Consider the following 20,050-nt stretch of genomic DNA (forward strand, 5'->3'; position numbering starts at 1 on the left):
TAAGGAAAAGGGACACAATAAAAGCAGTAAAAACAGTATCATAGGGGAAGGCTGCAGTGGGGATCCTGAACTTTGACCTTCTTTACACTTTGGGCAATGAATGGTTGTAAATGTTGTTGGTGCACTTGGAGGATGAGTTGGGTGTTGTGAAGCAGTCCTCTTTTCTCCTTTCAGCATTTCAGTGCATCGAGGCCATGCAGACCTGCTTCACTCAGGACCAGCTGGTGGTGGAGTGGCAAAGCTCTGCTCTGGAGGTGGATACATGGATGATTGAGTGGGTCCCAGATTTGGACTCAGAGTCCTCGACCATTTCCTGGGAATCTGTGTCTCAGACCAGGAACTGGACAATCCAGCAGGGTAGCCAGTGCAGAGCCCACAAATTCCCTCTGTGTAGGATTCCGTTTCATTTTCATCAGTTTTTAAATCCTTAACTTTGGCTTCAAAACTGTAAGTGTGAGTAATAGAATTTGACAAGCTAGGGCAAGCTTAAGGAAGTGTACTTCTTGGCATTTCCCAGCAATACTAGAATAGGAAGCCATAGGTATCAGACCAGGCATCTGGCGTGTTTCCAGGTGGAAAACACCATCTTGACACCCACCATCAGAGAGCTCTTCCCAGATATCTTGATCACGTGGATAACACCAGAGTTTGTATCCCATCTGTCCTACCCAGGGCACCTCCTTCAGTTCTGGTTGCCTGTTTAAGATCTAGGCCCCTTCCCCAGGTGATTGATACAGGGAATAGCCTTCTTTTCAAGAAAGCCCCTGCTCCATGTAAGACACATAAGTGAGGCTTTACTCTCCAACCATTTCTTAATACTTAGTAGCATCCACATGAAGAGTTATGCTTATGTAGGGATGCAGACAGAAGAGGTACAATTTATGGTACCTGAGTTCTCTAGGGTGATATGCTATTGAAAGAAGGGTTAAGTTTATTCTGTAGTTGCCCCCAAATCATGTAACAAAATCAGTGATGGAGGAGAGACTGGAGCTCTTACTTCTCCTTTCCTGGGTGGCTCTGTCATTTTGTCAGAGTGGTGCAGGTTTAGTTCTAATAATTAATTTTAAAATGTTAGAAATGGAATAGACATTAGAGACCATCCAACCTAACTTCCTTATTTTCCATATGTGGAAACTATAGAAAAATAAAATATCTTCTGTAAGTCATAGGACATAAGTCTTAGTCTAGCTTTCCTTCTTCTATGCCATGCTCTGCACCTAATGCTTGTTTCTCTCTCTTCCCACTCTCTCTGTCCCCCTCTCTCTCTCTTTCTCCCTCTCCTTTCCTCTCCATCTCCCTCCCTCCCCAACCTTCCCTCTCTCTCTCTCCCCCCTCCCCTTTTTCCACAGATGAACTAAAACCTTTCCGGTGCTGTAACATCTCTGTGTATCCAATGTTGCAAGACCGAGTGGGTGAGCCATATTCTATCCAGGCTTATGGCAAAGAAGGTGGTATGTATGGACAAGTTTCTGTTGAGGAAAGGAAACACTGGGGCCTGTCCAACATTTACACAAGGCTGTGAAGGCCTGTAGCTTGTTCACAGTTGCTTTAGTGCCCATCCGTGCTGCACCTTAGCTCATAGTAAGCTATGTATGTTTGACCCAGTTGTGGTCACGGTATGGATTCACTGAATTTTTTTTTTTGGCTGCACTGTGTGGCATGTGGGATCTTAGTTCCCCGGCCAGGGATCGAACCTGCACCCCCTGCATTGGAAGCGTGGAGTCTCAACTACTGGACCACCAGGGAAGTCCCTGGATTCACTGAATTTTAAAGCTGGAGTAGACATTAGAGATCCTCAAGTCCAAGCCCTTCATCTCACAAATGGAAAATTGAGGCTCAGAGAGGTGAAATAACTTGCCCAAAGTCACAAAGAAACTCAGTGCAGATAGCGCTGTAAGCAGAAACAACATTTAGCTAAGACCAAGTTAGGAACCCTAAGAGTTATTCGTAACTTGGAGATGCTAAAACATTATTTATTTTTAATTGTGTAGTGATAAGCCAGGGTTTTATTGGCAAACCACTCAGACTGTATCTTTTTGAAAGTTAACATCTTCCAGATTCAACCTTAGGAAATATATCCTGTCACTCAGAGGTAGCCCATGGAGGCATACTCTTTAATTGTTTGATAATAGCTATTACAGGTATGAATGAAAGAGCTGGGCTCCAAGTCAGAGTGAGAGGTCTTGTTCTCTGGTCTTGGACACTGCTTCCCTTCCTGTTCAAGATGGATCATTCTAGACAACAATTTTCTCAAACAAACTGATTCATCAGTTCCCTACTCTGCCCCCACCTCCCACCCCCAGCACTGATTAGTCTGAGGACTGGCCAGAGATTTTGTGGGGCAAGGATCTGCTGGGGTGTAATTCGGTGTTTATTATTTATCTCCCTGTCCTATAAAGGTCCATCAGCAGGTCCCATGACAAAGGCGGAGAACATTGGTGTGGAGACAGTCACAATTACATGGAAGGAGTCCCAAGAGTCAGAGGAACGGTTTCATCAACAACTGTACCATATTTTACCAAGCTGAAGATGGAAAGGAATTCTGTAAGTGAGCTTATAGACAAGTTGAAAGAACCCCGAGCCCCAGATAGATGCTATGGATAGACCTGCTATAGGGGTGACTCCCATGGCTGGTGCCCTGCCACCTTGCAGGAATCACTCAGCTTCTTTGAGCTTCTCTGAAAATGGGGCCAAGGGCACCCACCTCTTGAGTTTTTTAGAGTCAAGTGAGAGTGAAATGACTGTACCTGAGAGTCCGGTAGGAACCAGAGGGCTTGATATAATTTGTGCCTATCAGGCCGTGAACAGGTGGGCCTTCTGGGAGCTTCCTGACCTCTATTCCAGAGTGGGGCATAACCTGGATTAAAGGCTGGAGGGGGACAGGCACTTACTTCAGTGCAGGACCCTTTACCATGACTCCTACTGTCCACTGCTTTTTTCTTGCATCTACAATATTGCCTAACATCCTGAGTTCTGGGCTGGGCTTGGATTCCCATTTAGGCTAATTTGTTGTTGTTGTTGTTACAGTAAAATACATATAACACAAAACTTACCACTTTAAATATTTGAAAGTGTACAATTTAGTGGCATTAAGTACATCCATGATGTTGTGCAACCATTACCACTACCTATTTCCGCCCCAGATAGAAACCCTGTACCCATTCAGTCGCTACCTTACCCTTGTCCCACAGTCCCTGGCGACCACAACATTGCTTTCTGTCTCTATGGATTTACCTATTCTGGATATTTCATATCAACAGAATCATACAATATGGGGCCTTTTTTTGCCTGGCTTCTTTCACTTAGCATAATGTGTTCAAAGTTCATCCATGTCATAGCATGTATTAGCACCGCATTCCTTTTCATGGCTAAATAATTTTCTATTATATGGATAAACATTTTGTTTATCCATTCATCAGTTGATGGGACATTTGGGTTGTTTTCATCTTTTAGCCAGTGTGATTAATGCTGCTATGAACATTGGTGTACAACTATCTGTTTGAATCTCTGCTTTTTATTCTTTGGGGTGTATTACTAGGAGTAGAATTGCTGGGTCATATGGTAATTCTAGTTTAACTTATTTAGGAACCACCAAACTCTTTTCATAGCAGCTACACCAATTTACATTTCTACCAGCAATATATATGAGAATTCTAATTTCTCCATATCCTTACCAACACTTGATATTTTCCATTTTAAAAAAAAGTGTGGCTATCCTAGTGGGTGTAAAGTGCTATTTCAATGTGGTTTTGATTTGTACTTCCTTAATAACTAATGATGTAGAGCATCTTTGTACTTGCTCTTTGGCCATTTGTGTATCTTCTTTGGAGAAAGTCTTTTCAGACTCTTTGCCATTTTTTTTATTTTTATTTTTTTTGCGGTATGCGGGCCTCTCACTGCTGTGGCCTCTCCCGTTGCGGAGCACAGGCTCCGGACGCGCAGGCCCAGCGGCCATGGCTCATGGGCCCAGCTGTTCCGCGGCATGTGGGATCCTCCCGGACCGGGGCACGAACCCGTGTCCCCTGCATCGGCAGGTGGACTCTCAACCACTGCGCCACCAGGGAAGCCCTGCCATTTTTAAATTGGTTGTTTGTCTTCCGGTGTTGAGCTGTTAGAGTTTTGTGGGGTTTTTTTTAACATATTCTGGATACAGATTCCTTATCAAATATATGATTTGCAAATATTTTCCCATTCTGTAAGTTGTTTCTTCACGCTCTTGATAGTGTCTTTTGATGAAGTTCAGTTTAATCTTTTTGCTGCTTGTGTGTTTGGTGTCATATTTAAGAAATCATTGCCAAATTCAAGGACATATAGATTTATCCTATGTTTTCTAAGCGTCGTATAGATTTAACTCTTATATTTAGGTCTTTGATCCATCTTGATAGGCTAATTTTAATCAGAACATGAATAGAGATATTGGGGTATGAGGTGGCCAAGTTTGGAAGCCCAGGTTCCAATGCTTTTATATCAGTGCCACTAAAGCACAGTTTTCACTTGGGTTTGGCTGTGGTGTTTGACTTTTATATTTTTCCTTTAGCCAAGACAGTCAACTCCAGCATCTTGCAGTATAGCCTGGAGTCCCTGACACGAAAGACCTCTTACACTGTTCAGGTCATGGCCAGCACCAGTGCTGGGGGAACTAGTGGCACCAGGATAAACTTCAAGACATTGTCAATTAGTGAGTACTCCTTCAGTCCCTGGGAATGTCTCCTTGGCATTTCCTTTAGGCTAGTCACAGATGATGTTTCCCAAAGGCAGGGGGAGGGCAAGTGAAAGGGAGAAGTGAGAAGAACCATTTGCTCTCTGACTCATTGGCCTTCCTGGAAAGCATATGGGTGAGGAGGGAGGAGGAAGAGCAGGAAAATTGAGAGCTGAATTTGGAAAGATGGGTCATTTTGCTTCTTCCTGGGTAGCCCCGAATCTTCTTAGGGAGGAGGGATCAAGTGAATGCCAACTTCACTGTCACTCCAAACCAGCTCCCACCTCAAGGCTATCCCCAAGTTCATAGTCACCAGTCCCTGTGTGTCAAACAAGGGAAAGCCTTGGTTGATCAAGCACCATTGGCCCACTCAACCTCATTGTTTGTGGAGTTTTTTGAGTAAAAAAGTGTATAATATGTTCTACTAATCAGCTTTTATATTAAAAAATGAGAGCAACAGGGCTTCCCTGGTGGTGCAGTGGTTGAGAGTCCGCCTGCCGATGCAGGGGACACGGGTTCGTGCCCCGGTCTGGGAAGATCCCACATGCCGTGGAGCGGCTGGGCCCGTGAGCCATGGCCGCTGAGCCTGCGCGTCCAGAACCTGTGCTCCGCAACGGGAGAGGCCACAACAGTGAGAGGCCCATGTACCGCCAAAAAAAAATAAATAAAACAAAAAATGGGAGCAAGAAAAATTTAATAAATGCAACAATAATGTAAAATATAATGTGATTCATACGATGGTTATGGGGAATATTCAAGAGGGAAAGAAGACAGGCTGAAGAGGGAGATGAAGAAGAAAGAAGGGAGGAGAATGGGAGAAAACAGAGAAATAGAATGGGAGAAACAGAAATCTCTGTCTTTGAATGACAGAGGTTTGATTTTAAGGATATACTAACACTTTAAAAAAAAATGAAGCTTAAAAGTGAAGGAACATTGCAAAATTTTCAATAAAAGCTATAAATAGTCTAAGTATTCTTGAAATTCTCCTGTTCATCATCACACATCCAAAAGAATAAAAATAGCTTATGGTTCTGGAAAATGTGAGTAAAACATGTGTTTTTACACAGAAAACATGTTCTGTTTTTATTGACTAACATTGTCTTTTGGGAGTTCTTTTTGATATTGCTCTTTAAAGTCTTTTAAAATCATGTTATATTTTCACAACACTAGGCACAAATTGCATTATCTGATGGAATTTTCTCTACGGGTCAGATTGAAGGCAAGAGTCTGCCTTGGAGACTAGAAGTTTCTTACCCTTGGTTCTTTTGTTTGTTTGCTTTTCATTTTTTTATTGGAGTATAATTGCTTTACAATGTTGTGTTAGTTTCTGCTGTACAATGAAGTGAACCAACTATATATATACCTATTTCCCCTCCCTCTTGGACCTCCCTCCAACCCCACCCCTCCAATCCCACCCATCTAGGTCGTCACAGAGCACTGAGCTGAGCTTCCTGTGCATGTTCCTGCTAGCTATCTGTTTTACACATGGTAGTGTATATATGTCAGTCCTAATCTCCCAGTTAGTCCCACCCTCCCCTTCCCGCCCTGTGTCCATATGTCCATTCTCTACATCTGCATCTCTATTCCTGCCCTGCAAATAGGTTCATCTGTACCATTTTTCTAGATTTCACATCTATGCATTAATATGCGATATTTGTTTTTCTCTTTCTGGCTTACTTCACTTTGTATGACAGACTCTAGGTCCATCCACCTCACTACAAATACCCAATAAAACCTTCCTATAGGAGTTCACTGTGTTCTGTGGTTTAAGCAGGTGTGCTTAATTGTTCTGGAATTTCTGATCAATTGAAATTAAAAAATCTTGTTGCAATAATAGTGGTTTTGCCACTCCCGGTTGTTTGAGATGGATCTGTCCCATGTTTGGTTGGGGTCTTATTCAGTGTGTGTTGCCACCGGCTGCTCACAGGTAAAGCAGAAAGTCTCTTTTACCAGCAAGTTTCTGCTTTTTATTTTTAGAATAAATCATCAGGGAAATGAAGAGAGGATGCTTTTGCTTTGGGTTGTGGTCAAGAACTGATTAAATAATTTAGTGTCCCCGGCACACACTAAAAATCACACACTTCGGTTGTGATCTCAGTGGCATATTTGTTTGCTTATGTTTTATTACGTTTATTATTGCAGATGTTCAGTAGTTCATTACTTTCTCTTATTTTTTTTTCTGAAAATTTAATTTGCGGTTGTAACTACAGTGTTTGAGAACTCAGCATCCTTGTTTTCTACAAATACTGATTAAAACAACATGCTGTAAAATGTAAAACATTGTAATTACCTTCCCATGTCTTTGTTGTATTTGTGCTGAAATGTTTTCACATTCCTTTGTCTGGAAGAAATTCTTTGCTTTTGTTTTGATTATGTTGCTTGCCTTGAAATCAATAGGTTTTGATATTTTCTCTTGGAAGATTTTATATATTTGGGGGAATATGTAATATATCTAATAAAAGATAAATATTATCATGTAAACAACAACAACAAAAACCCTCATACCTTTTTATGGCTGAGTGATATTCCATTGTATATATGTACCACATCTTTATCCTTTCATCTGTTGTCGGACATTTAGGTTGTTTCCATGTTCTGGGTATTGTAAATAGAGCTGCAATGAACATTGAGGTACATGTGTCCTTTGGCATTATGGTTTCCTCAGGGTATATTCCCAGTAGTGGGTTTGCTGGGTCATATACTAGTTCTATTTTTAGTTTTTTAAGGAACCTCCATACTGTTTTCCACAGTAGTTGTATCAATTTATGTTCCCACCAACAGTGCAAGAGGGTTCCCTTTTCTCCACACCCTCTCCAGCATTTACTGTTTGTAGATTTTTTGATGATGGTCATTCTGACCAGTGTGAGGTGACACCTCATTGCAGTTTTGATTTGCATTTCTCTAATAATTAGTGATGTTGAGCAGCTTTTCATGTGCCTCTTGGCCATCTGTATGTCTTCTTTGGTGAAATATCTATTTAGGTCTTCCACCCATTTTTTAATTGGGTTGTTTGTTTTTTTGATATTGAGCTCCATGAGCTGTTTATATATTTTGGAGATGAATCCTTTGTCTGTTGCTTCATTTGCACATATTTTCTCCCATTGTGAAGGTTCTGTCTTTTCATCTTATTTATGGTTTTAAGTTTAATTACGTCCCATTTGTTTATTTTTGTTTTTATTTTCATTACTCTAGGAGGTGGGTCAAAAAAAATCTTGCTGTGGTTTATATCAAAAGTGTTCTGCCTATGTTTTTGTCTAAGAGTTTTATAGTATCTCGTCTTACATTTAGGTCTCTAATCCATTTTGAGTTTATTTTTGTGTATGCTGTTAGGGAATGTTCTAATTTCATTCTTTTACATGTAGCTGTCCAGTTTTCCCAGCACCACTTATTGAAGAGGCTGTCTTTTCTCCATTGTATGTTCTTGCCTCCTGTGTCATAAATTAGGTGACCATATGTGTGTGGGTTTATTGCTGGGCTTTCTATCCTGTACCATTGACCTATATTTTGTTTTTGTGCCAGTACCATACTGTCTTGATTACTGTAGCCTTGTAGTGTAGATTAGTCAGGGAGCCTGATTCCTCCAGCTCCATTTCTTTTTCAAGATTGCTTTGCTATTCAGGGTCTTTTGTGTTTCCATACAAATTGTGAAAATTTTTTTTCTAATTCTGTGAAGAATGCCATTGGTAATTTAATAGGGATTGCATTGAATCTGTAGATTGCTTTGGGTAGTAGAGTCAGTTTCACAATATTGATTCTTCCAATCTAAGAACATGGTATATTTTTCCATCTGTTTATGTCATCTTTGATTTCTTTCATCAGTGCTTTATAGTTTTCTGAGTACAGATCTTTTGCCTCCTTAGGTAGTTTTATTCCTAGGTATTTTATTCTTTTTGTTGCGATGGTGAAAGGGATTGTTTCCTTAAGTTCTCTTTCTGATTTTTCATTGTTAGTGTATAGGAATGCAAGAGATTTCTGTGCATTAATTTGTATCCTGCCACCTTACCAAATTCATTGATTAGTTCTAGTAATTTTCTGGTGGCATCTTTAGGATTTTCTATGTATAGTATCATGTCATTTGCAAACAGTGACAGTTTTACTTCTTCTTTTCCAATTTATATTCCTTTTATTTCTTTTTCTTCTCTGATTGCCATGGCTAGGACTTCCAAAACTGTGTTGAATAGGAGGGGCAAGTGTGGACACCCTTGTCTTGTTCCTGATCTTAGAGGAAATGCTTTCAGTTTTTCACCATTGAGAATGATGTTTGCTGTGGGTTTGTCACATATGGCCTTTGTTATGTTGAGGTAGGTTCCCTCTATGCCCATTTTCTGGAGAGTTTTTATCAAAAATGGGTGCTGAATTTTGTCAAAAGCTTTTTCTGCATCTATTGAGGTGATCATATGGGTTTTATTCCTTAATCTGTTAATATGGTGTATCACATTGATTGATTTGCATATATTGAAGAATCCTTGCATTCCTGGGATAAATCCCACTTGATCATGGTGTATGATCCTTTTAATGTGCTATTGGATTCTGTTTGCTAGTATTTTGTTGAGGATTTTTGCATCTATATTCATCAGTGATATTGGCCTATAGTTTTCTTTCTTTGTGACATCTTTGTCTGGTTTTGGTATCAGGGTGATGGTGGCCTCGCAGAATGATTTTGGGAGTGTTCCTCCCTCTGCAGTTTTTTGGAAGAGTTTGAGAAGAATAGGTGTTAGCTCTTCTCTAAATGTTTGATAGATTTCACCTGTGAAGCCATCTGGTCCTGGACTTTTGTTTGTTGGAAGAGTTTTTTTTTTTTTTTTTGGTGGTACGCGGGCCTCTCACTGCTGTGGCCTCTCCCATTGCAGAGCACAGGCTCCGGACGCGCAGGCTCAGCGGCCATGGCTCACGGGCCCAGCTGCTCCGCGACATGTGGGATCTTCCCGGACCGGGGCACAAACCCGTGTCCCCTGCATCGGCAGGCAGACTCTCAACCACTGCTACACCAGGGAGGCCCCTGTTGGAAGATTTTTAATCACAGTTTCAATTTCATTACTCGTGATGGGTCTGTTACTCTTGGTTCTTATAGAGCTCCCTGCTTCTTTGATCCTCTACCATCTGTTTTCCACACAGCAGCCAGAGTTTAAAATCCTAGACCCCCTGCCTAAAACCCACCAGTGGCTTCTGTTGTATTTTGAATTCAATCCAAACTGCTTCCCATTGCTTTCAGGACCCTTCCTCATCTGTCCCTTCCTGACCTCACCTCCCACCACTTCCCGTTCATGTTCTCATTTATGCTTTTCCTTCTGCCTGGAATGCTTTCCCCAGCATGAATGTGGGCAGTTCCTTCTCATTATTCACATTAGCTCAGATTTCACTTCTCCAAGGAGTCTTCCTTTGCCACCCTATCTAAAGGTGCTAACCCCCTACCCACTTTACCCTACTCTCTATCACCCCATTTTATCTGAAATAATCTTAGGTTATTTATTGTCTGAATTCTTGAGCCAGAAGGTAAGCGCCACGAGAGTAGGGATCTTGTGTTTCTTGCTTCTTGCTATTTATTTTATTACCCAGAAGAGTGTTTGGCAAATTGTAAGTGCTCAGAAAATGTTTACTAGATGAATGAAGTTGGAGGATGAACGTGGGGAACACAATTTCTGTCAGTGTTATTCAGGGAGAAGAGAAATTGAATGAATTTGAGTTAAATTGAAAGAAAACGTTTAGGGTATATGTTGCTGAAGCTACTGGAAGAAAACATTAATCTTTGATTTTTGTCAAGAAAGTAAGGGGCTCAACCTGCTACTGACTTTTGTTCTTTTCTCAAAGGTGTCTTTGAGATTTTTGTTATAACTTCTCTGGTTGGAGGTGCCCTTCTTATTCTCATCATCCTGACGGTGGCATATGATCTCAAAAAAAGTGAGTTTGTAGACAACAGTGTGGGCCCTCAAAATCGGGGGTGGAAAGGGGTGGAAGACACCATGGGTGGAAGAGGGCACACTGTCGTTAAGGGGTGTCCATTCATTTATTGAGTTGGTACATATGTATTGAATTTATTGTATGCCTTACACTGTGGCACATCAGAATTCTAACCAAACAGGAGGACTTGTACCCCAGACAGCGCTGTGCACCGGGCCTAGGACTTTTTGAAGCCGGGGAAAGGCCAGCTGCCCCACAGGCCTTGTCTTCTGTGTTCGGCATCTGAGACTAGAGTTGGGGAGAAGATCCTCTCTCTGTGTGTCTAGAGGGGACCCGTGGCAGCAGCAAGGGCCCTCAAGGCCACCAGCCTCTCTCCCAGGCAGAGCAGGGAGCAGGGTGCCCATGGAGTTAGAGCACTGGCCAGCGTATGCCCAGCACAGGCAGGTCCTTGCTTGTGGCGCAGTGTCGGAGGGCTCGCTGAGGGCCATTTGTCCTGCCTGCTCTGGCCACTGTAGGGAAGGAAGCTTGTCTTCAGGGTCTTGTGCTTTCTCTCTCCAGAGAGCCTCATTCTACCCTGAGGGTCAAGGGCTCTCTCCCCATTAGACCGCTCTCTCCAGAGTTACACAGTCGTGGGCCTTCTCTGCCAAGCAGCTGTGCTTAGTTATGGCCAAGCTAATGTCAACCTGAGTCAGCTTTGGGTTGTAAGCAAGTCATCAGCACACGTTCTCGTACATTTTGCACGTCCGACAAGCTCCCAGGTGGTACTGATGCTGCTGGTTGGGACCACACTTTGAGAATCACTGCTCTGAAGTGTGGGTGTCTTGTAAGGCTTAGAGTGTTACCTTTCCTGGGGAATAAATCTCAAGGAAATGGCTCTGTGATGGTGTGATTTTCAGCATCAGGACCAGGGGGTGGAGATGCAGGGTGGGAGAGCAGGGAAGAGTAAGAAAAGCTTTGCCTGGGGAAAGGTCTCCTCCCATCACGTCCCATAGTTGACTTGCAATTTCACTCCCCAAAGTACTTTGCTTTCCCAGTTTCTGTCAGGAGGCTGTGAGCTTGCCCTTATTCAATAGGGAGCCATACGATTCCCTGCATCGAAGCCCTGCTCTTTGGCTTGGCCATGCAGTAGAAGTAAAATTCTTCTTGGACTCACTTCCTATTTTAAAATCTTATCTCTTATTAGCAAATGAAAGCACCTATGTTGGCCCAGTGTCCCCAACCCTGCTGAAAGCAGTATAGCCACGTGGCGTGGAGATGATTTAAAGGTAAACACTCCTGTTTTTGTTAAGGTGATTGTTGAGCAGGCTGGTTGTGGGAGGTGGACAGGGTGATGGACTGAGGTTTGCATAGGGTTCACATAAAGAGAACTCGAGGTTAAAAAGTCCCAGGGAATGGCTGGCAGCACAGGTGGAATCAGCCTTCCTGGAATGACTTTGACTTCATTCTTTGGACAAGAGGAAAGGGCTTTACCAGGCTCATAGGATGCAGTGTTTACTGGGCATAAAACTGGTCCTATACAGGGTGCCACGGAAGAGACACTGGCCCTACCCTTAAGGACCTGACTGTCTAATTAGAAAGCAGGAGAACCCAGCTATAAGATTGGAGACCATTTAAAAAGCAGCCAAGAGCAAGTTAATCTAGAGACCACCTGGGGACCCGAGGGGCCGCTAATGTGCACTTCTGTCCAGAGGCTGGGGCAGGCTGCAGCAGATTGTTTTTCTCAGATTGGAGACATTGGCAATGGGGTTTCCTAGGGAGTTATCCGTAATAGAAACCTCCCATTTTCATACATTTTTAAATTGAAAACTGTTCTGAAATGTTAAGGTTTAATTTCTCAGTTAAGTAGAAAGAAGCCCAATCAAATATAACCTTTAAATCCTTGTTATTGAAAGACTGTTTCCAGTATTCCTTGATACGGAATTTTTAATATTAGCCCCTGTTTCAACTCAGAAGTCTTTTTTTAACATGGACGTGAAAATTATTTTTATTATTTATTTAATTAAATTTTGGTTGTTTCTATTTTCTTCTCTATCATTCATGTGTTACCTTATTTCATTTCCTGCTTACCAAAAATTATTAAGAGAGTGAACTAATTCATAGGCAGTCTTGTCTGATGTCTAAAATGTTTTTTGAATCATCTGTAGGTCTGGCCTCTGTAGCAGTCACTTATTAATCACTCACTATACGCCAGGCAGTGAGCTAGGCTCTGGGGCTACAAAGATGTCGGACACCACACCCACCAGGAGGCCACCTTTGATTTTCTGGTGATGTTGGACAAGTTATTTGTCTTTGTGATAATTCTAATTTTGATGCTTCCATCTTCACTGGGATTTTATGAGCATATGATTATGTGGAAAATAGCCTTGAGCTCTCTAGAAGAAGAAATTGTTTGAATACACTGCATTCTTCTCAGGAAATGGACCACTCTTGCTAACCTCCCATGGAAGGGCACCACTTCTGGCCTCTAAGAGGGGGGCTGGTCCAGAGGTGGGGCTTTGGGTGTCCCAAGCCTAATAGCTTTTGGCTACATCATATGTGGCCCCCAAATGACCACTGGGGTGTCCCTTTCTCTTTTCCAGGATAAGCTAAATCTGAAGGAGTTTGATGACTCTGTGAACACAGAAGAAGATGGGATTCTAAAACCATGTTCTGCCCCCAGTGACCTTATTGACAGGTTGGTGGTAAATTTTGAGAATTTTCTGGAAGTGGTTTCCACAGAGGAACCTGAAAAGGGTCAGGAAAATATCTTGGGAGGGGAAAAGAATGAGTACATGACCTCCCCATATGGGACTTATTGTCCCGCAGTTTCAGTCGAGATTCCACCGAGAGAATCGCAACACCTATGTTCTGGAACGCCAGAGGGGATCTGCTCAGAAGCCAAAGAGCATCCTCTCCCTCCTACCCAAGGTTTAGGGCCAGACCATCTCTGTGGGGAAGGAGCACCAAACCCATACTTGAAAAATTCAGTGACAACCAGAGAATTTCTCATGTCTGAAAAACTTCTAGACCAAACCCAAAGAGAAGTCTAAATGCCGCCACGGCTTGAATCCCCCTACGTCTCAGTGTGCATGACTCACAGAGAGAAGACATGGCTACAAGAGCTTCCTTGGCATCTCCCCATCCCGCTTGTGTTAGAGAAAGTTTCGCACACCCCCGAGTGACTCGTTGAGCTTGGTTGGCCCAGACGTGTAGCTTGCTTGAGAAGAAAGGATGGTGGACTTCCCTGGTGGTGCAGTGGTTAGGAATCCGCCTGCCAATGCAGGGGACACGGGTTCAAGCCCTGGTCTGGGAGGATCCCACATGCCGTGGAGTAACTAAGTCTGTGCGCCACAACTACTGAGCCCACGTGCCACAACTACTGAAGTCCACATGCCTAGAGCCCGTGCTCTGCAACAAGAGAAGCCACCGCAATGAGAAGCCTGCGCACTGCAACGAAGAGTAGCCCCCGCTCTCCGCCCGTGCACAGCAATGAAGACCCAACGCAGCCAAACATAAATAAATTAATTAATTAATTAAAACTAAAGATTTAAGGGCTTCCCTGGTGGCACAGTGGTTGAGAGTCCGCCTGCCGATGCAGGGGACACGGGTTCGTGCCCCAGTCCAGGGAGATCCCACATGCCGCGGAGTGGCTGGGTCCGTGAGCCATGGCCGCTGAACCTGCGCGTCCGGAGCCTGTGCTCCGCAACGGGAGAGGCCACAACAGTGAGAGGCCCGCGTACCACAAAAAAAAAAAAAAAAATTACTTCTTCATTCCGGAGCCAGTGCTCCACAACAGGAGAGGCCACAGCAGTGAGAGGCCTGCATACCGCAAAAAAAAAAAAAAAAAAAAGAGATGGTGATCAGCCTGAGCACTTTGCAGAGGAAAAGCAGTTTATTTTCTTTTGTTCAGATAACAAGCTCTCGCTAAGGCCTCTGACGGATTGACTTGGAGGGGCAGTGGACACCAGAGGGGGACATATCTGGCCTTCCTGAGGAATTGGGCCATGGGCACAGTCTTTGCTGGGACCACTCCTCGCAGCTCCAAGAGAGACTTTCCCTGTTGCCAAAGAACAGTTGCTTAGTTGGCACTTGGGTGGTGTGCCAGGAGGCGAGGCTCTCTCCCTCCACCTTGACCTCCCTGGCTCCAGGCTACACCTCTGAGGTAGCGCTGACACCACTTTAGAGATTAAGTCTCTCTCTCAACATAGGGGTGGGAGGTGGTGTGGCCCTCCTGATGGTGTGCCTGAAATGCCTCATTACCCTCATTAAATCTCAAGTGTCTGTAGCAAAACCCCCGCCCAGGGCTCTTGCCCTTGGTCCACTGCATGGCTGGGGATGGAGGAACGAGGGAGGGCCTTGGCAGCGTGCTGGGGAACGGACTCTCGCTGGGCCGGCAGGTCCACACCACTGTCCAGACCACTGCCCAGCCTTGCAGACAGTTCCTGGAGGCCCTCGCTGCCCCTCGATCTTGCACCCAAGCCTGGGAATAGAAAGATACCAAAGACTGCAGCAGCTTTTTACAGGGACTCTGTCCCCTCACACTGGCTCAGAGCCCAGGAATGCTTACTAAACACACCCTTCAAAGACCTCTTCCCAGAAGCAGCTGAGCAGGGCCTGTGCACATGGAATGCTTAGCACCTGTGCTGCTCCAACACCAGGATTCCTCTGCCTTCGCGCGGCAAAGCCCAGGGCTTGCAACCATGACTGGAGCCTCTAGCTCCAGTGCTAATGGCAGATACCTGGGAACTTATGGCTGGCACTGGGCTCCTACCCTGAGCACAGTGACATCACGTGACTTCCTGACGTGTGGCTAAGACTCACCTGGCCATCAGGGGAGGTCGCTGAGAGCCTGGTGAGATGGGGGCAGCAGGGCACAGTGAGCCCGGCATTTGCCAGAGAGAAAGGCTGACGGTAATTTTCCTGAGTGCTTGAGAAGTCAGTGCTTGTGTAGCAGGCACAGACTTCACAAGCCACCGACTCGGGTGTGCAAAACCATCACTTTACTCTTCTAGAACTAAACTTAATTTCTGGCCCAAGCCCCTGGCCTTTCGAAGTGGCCATGGCCCAGTGCAATGATTTGTGTCGCCTCAGGTTTGTAACTCGGTCTCACTGGGGATTTTGTGCCCCGTCCACCCTGGGACTGGCTCTGAACACCAACAGATGTTCAGGAGAGCAGCACGGAGTCTGCTGCCCAGCGCTGGGCAGGGATGTGCCTCCCCGCCTCCCCGCCACCTGCCTCTGTCCTCAGCCAATGGCTGCATCCTTATCACAGGCACAAGCAGGGTGATGCTTTCCCAAAGCTCTCCTCGTTAAATCTCCAGCGTCTGTAGCACCCTCCCACCCCCCAAATTCGTCACTCCTAGTTTACAGAACAGCAACTACTGATAAATCAAGGAATAAGGGGGGCCTGGAACAGGGCTCTGGGGAACCTGTGTCCTGGGAGTGGAAAGGGACCAAGCGAAGGGGATACATGGGGTCCCGGCTGTGGTGGGTTCTCTCCACCCTGATACCTCCTCCACCCCCGACTGTTGTGATGTGGGCACTTCTGTGAGCCGCCAGTCCCTCAGAGTTCCAGACGGGGCCCTTTCCGCCTGCTTCTGATTTGTGAACTCACAGGAAGTCCTAGCTTGGTGCCCCAAAACTCCTCCCTCCCTCCTGTGACCCTCTGCCACCTCCAGCTGAGGGACAGTGCAGGGGGGCCGGAGGAGCCCCTCTAATCTTGTTGGTCTCACACCTGGGTGAGGCTTTTGAACCTGAAGTCCAAGAATTTGATGGCTGGGGAGAAGAAAAGGTCACAGGTGGCTTCTGTGAGTGGGTTTCAGAGATGAAGATGTTACCCTCTTCTCTCCTCCCCTTAATTATTCATTAAAGCCTGAATGAATAGTTTGCAAATACCACACCCTGGCCCTTCCTCTTTTCATTTCTTCTTCCCTTTTCTCACTTTCCTTCTTGCCTCCTGTCTTCTGCTTCTTTTTTCCCACAACTCCCAGCAGCTTCTCATCTTTTTAACACTTCCTTTTTTTTTTCCCTATTTCTTGTTTCTTTTCTTTTTATTCCTTTCTCCCCTTCCCATCAGCCCCGCTTGTATGATTTCCAAATTTACTTTTGCTACCTTTGAGGGCTAGGGAAATCAGGGTCCTCTGTTTTGTTCTAGACGGTCCAAGATAGTTTCATAGGAGTCAGCATCTCCTCTAGTAAGAGGGGCAGGAAGCCCAGAAGCGCATTCTGCAGGCCACACACTTCGCTCTCCAGAGCAGATCACAGGACATGGCCTAAAAGAAGGCAGTGGTGACCTTTCTCTCCTGGAATCGAGTCATGAACTGTCCCCACTCCCAGTGTCCTGCGCTGCCTCTGTGACTGGAGAAGGTCATCTGCGTTTTCTCTGTTAACTGTCAGAGAGACGTTGAGAGGACACAAACAGGAAAACTTGTGTTTTAGCAAGGTCATTAAAAACTGATAAAATTCCCGTTAGAGTTTTCTAGGGCTCTGGGAACCATGCAAACAACTACGTTAGTGCCCTATCAATAGCCTTTCTTTTACAATAATATCAAGGAAAAAAATGTTAAAGAATGGCAGAGAAGCCAATCTGTGGTTAAAAAAGAGAGATGATACCTTCATTCTTTCTCGGGTGGCTACAGTAAAACACAGTAAAAGCACCAGGTGGGGGGCGGGTCTGGGTGGGGAGGGGCGTGGCTTGAAAAGGGCCCCAGCCGTCCCCAGGCCGCTCCTACCTCGTGCGGGGAAAGCCCGTGCGGCCTGCCGGGCGCGCACGCAGCCCGCGCCCCACTTACTGCTGCCGCCGCAGGCACGCTTCAGCCCAGGGCTCAGCCAGCCAGCCCTCAGGCCCAGTCTGGGCCCTGTTTCTGTGGGCCCATGAGCCAGAAATGATCCTGACATTTTGAAAGGCTAGAAAACGAAATGAAAGGAAGAATAACGTTTTAATGAGGTGTGAAAATTCCATAGAATTCAAATTTCGGTGTCTACCGGTGAAGCCTAATTGGAACACAGCCACGCCATCCTTTATGTGTCACCCGCGGCTGCTACCCACAGACAGAACTGAGTAGTAGCTGTGACACAGAGTTTCTCCTACAGAACCTAAAATGATCACCATCTGGCCCTTTACAGAAATAGTTTGCTGGCCCACCCGTGTGTAGCCCACAGACATGGGGCTCAGACTGCACAAAGCACTTTAACTTGGAAATGGTTGCTAATGAGAAAAAAAAAATCAGACTGTGTCATCCTGGGTTTCTAACAGGATAGGGACGGCCCGCTTAGAGGGGCACACATCCCTGGCTCGCCAGAGCCCTCACAGTCGCTGTCCCTGCTGCCCATAGCCAAGCTGGAGACTTGATGGCTATTTACCACTTACTCCAGTGGTCCTTGACCCAGGTCATTTTATCTCCCATCCCCCAGCTGTCACACATTTGGCAATGCCTGAGGATCCGAGCTAACCTCTGCCCTGGGCCCACGTCCCTTGCCATGGGTGCTGTTCAGCCTCCATACAGAGCTCTAGGTGGCACTCTTTTTTTTCTTTGTAAATTTAAATTTTGTTTTGGATTCAACTTTGCAACAACATCGACGGCAAAAACCTCTTAATACCAATTATTTATATCATTCTTAATTCACGCCTGATATGATCTGTGTGTCCCTGTACATGTTTTCATCTATTGCAAGTTATATATTGATTCGATTGCAGTCTCCCTTTACTGTCACTTATTATTTCGTGTGTAAAATTCCATGTATGAATATAGCTCATGGTGGCCACACGGAACCCCTCGGTGTACCTGCGTGTTGTGGCTTGCTAAGAATTGTTTTAAACGTCCTCTTCGTATAGAGAGACACTTTAGGGAACTTCGTTGCACAAAATTTTCTTTTCCCACCTTTGTCCTCACTCCTTGGGACTGTTTCCAGAGGTAGAATGGCTGGGTCAGAGTTTTATGGTTACTGCATGACTGTGCCCCCGCGAAAGCTACACTGATTTGCAATATCACCAGACACGTCTGAAGTATCCTTTGTCCTTTTCCACTGGTCATCAGCTCTTCATTGCTGTTAATTGGATTTTGTCAATTTACTGGGTATGGTCAATGAAACTTCATAGTTATTTGTGTTGCTTAAATCATTATGAAGCTAAAGTTTTCCCATCTATATCTTACTGTCCACATGTCCACCTGTTGACATTACAGAGTCTTCTATTTCTAAGCTCCCAGGGACGTTGAGAGACCAGCTGAGCTGCTAGAAATGAGAGGCACTAAGCAGGACTTCAGAACAATTGATGGACTTTGTCCTCTGGTTGACTATTTAAAAATATGTGGGTTTTGTAGGGTATTTAAAAAGACATTTCATGCTGATGTATTTTAACTGTTTTATGCAAACATTAATTAGCGACAAGGCCTATTTATAATCAAAGTATGTGGCTTTACCATGTCTTGCGCTCTTGCTGGGTGGGAGGTCCGGAGCGGAGTGACAAGGGTCATTAGCAGGTCTTGTTCCCTCTGCAGCTTTTACTGGACACTCGGGTCAGCAGGGGGAGAGTTTGCTCAGAAGCACAAACAGCCACAGTCCACGTTTGCAAGGGCCTGGAGACCTCCCCTGCCCTCCGCGCTGAGCTCCTGCTGGGCCATCCTGTCCAGATGCCTGTCCCCTTGCTGCTGAGAAAGGTGCAGGAGAGGCAGGGGGTGGGAGGTGACCCCTCCAGGAGACCTCACAGCCAGCTGGCCCTGAGCCGCAGGGGGCTGTTCAAGGGAATCGAGGTGCTGATTCCCTTTGTAGGAATGGAATTCTCTGTCCTGCCCAACTTCACTATATGTGTACAGCGAAATGCCAGGAAGGTGTCCGGAGGCCTGGACTTGGAGACAGAAATCAAGATGTGCAAACCAGAATGATGATGGCAACGAGGAAGGCTGACCACGTGTACCAGGAGAGACGCCTCTCTGTGGGCTGTGCATGTTGTCTTTTCCACATACTGTTCGTATGTCGATGCAACACGTAATGCATGTACAAGAAAGTTCTCTGTCTTAAGGAGAGTATGAAGACATGTTATTATAATGAGAATAGCCTTTCAAATGCTTTATTGTAAGTGCATTTACATTTTGATCTTTCAAATAGTAAAGCTGTAATACCGTTTTTATGTAATGCTATATTTCCATTTTAAAGCTTTACCCACTCAGATGTTTAAAATGAGACGTGAAAAAATGTAAAAGGCTAGCTTTGTTAGACATGAGGGGTCTTGTGGCTGTGGGAAGCACCAGAGCTCCAGGTGACCAGGGATCAGATGCCGGCAGTTACCCCTGCGCGCCTCCCACCAAGGAGCCAGCCAGGCCTCACGCCCGAGCTGTGGTTGTCTTCCTGCTTGATTCCTCGTGGCAGTGTTTCAAACTCCTTCCAGCTCCTCGAGCTCCCTCGGGGTCTTCCCTCACTGCTCTCAGCAGGTGACGTGGCCCCCACTCATGGAGGATGCACTGCTGGCCTGTCTCC

General features: G+C 45.2%; 1 protein-coding gene across 1 annotated transcript in view; it reads left to right on the forward strand.

The window, feature by feature from the left end:
* The window catches only part of IL31RA (interleukin 31 receptor A), a gene marked incomplete at both ends in the record, with an annotated part of 54,468 nt that extends 40,842 nt beyond the window's left edge, over positions 1-13,626 (forward strand). The window contains 9 exon segments of the mRNA XM_082650290.1: positions 175-357; positions 1,350-1,451; positions 2,400-2,469; positions 2,471-2,544; positions 4,538-4,678; positions 10,508-10,597; positions 11,781-11,783; positions 11,786-11,862; positions 13,177-13,626. Coding sequence (XP_082506416.1) covers positions 175-357; positions 1,350-1,451; positions 2,400-2,469; positions 2,471-2,544; positions 4,538-4,678; positions 10,508-10,597; positions 11,781-11,783; positions 11,786-11,862; positions 13,177-13,626 — 1,190 coding nt within the window.
* Between the last annotated feature and the right edge of the window lie 6,424 nt (positions 13,627-20,050).

This window comes from Grampus griseus (genome assembly GCF_964374135.1).
Source record: "Grampus griseus genome assembly, chromosome: 3".
Taxonomy (NCBI): Eukaryota; Metazoa; Chordata; class Mammalia; order Artiodactyla; family Delphinidae; genus Grampus; species Grampus griseus.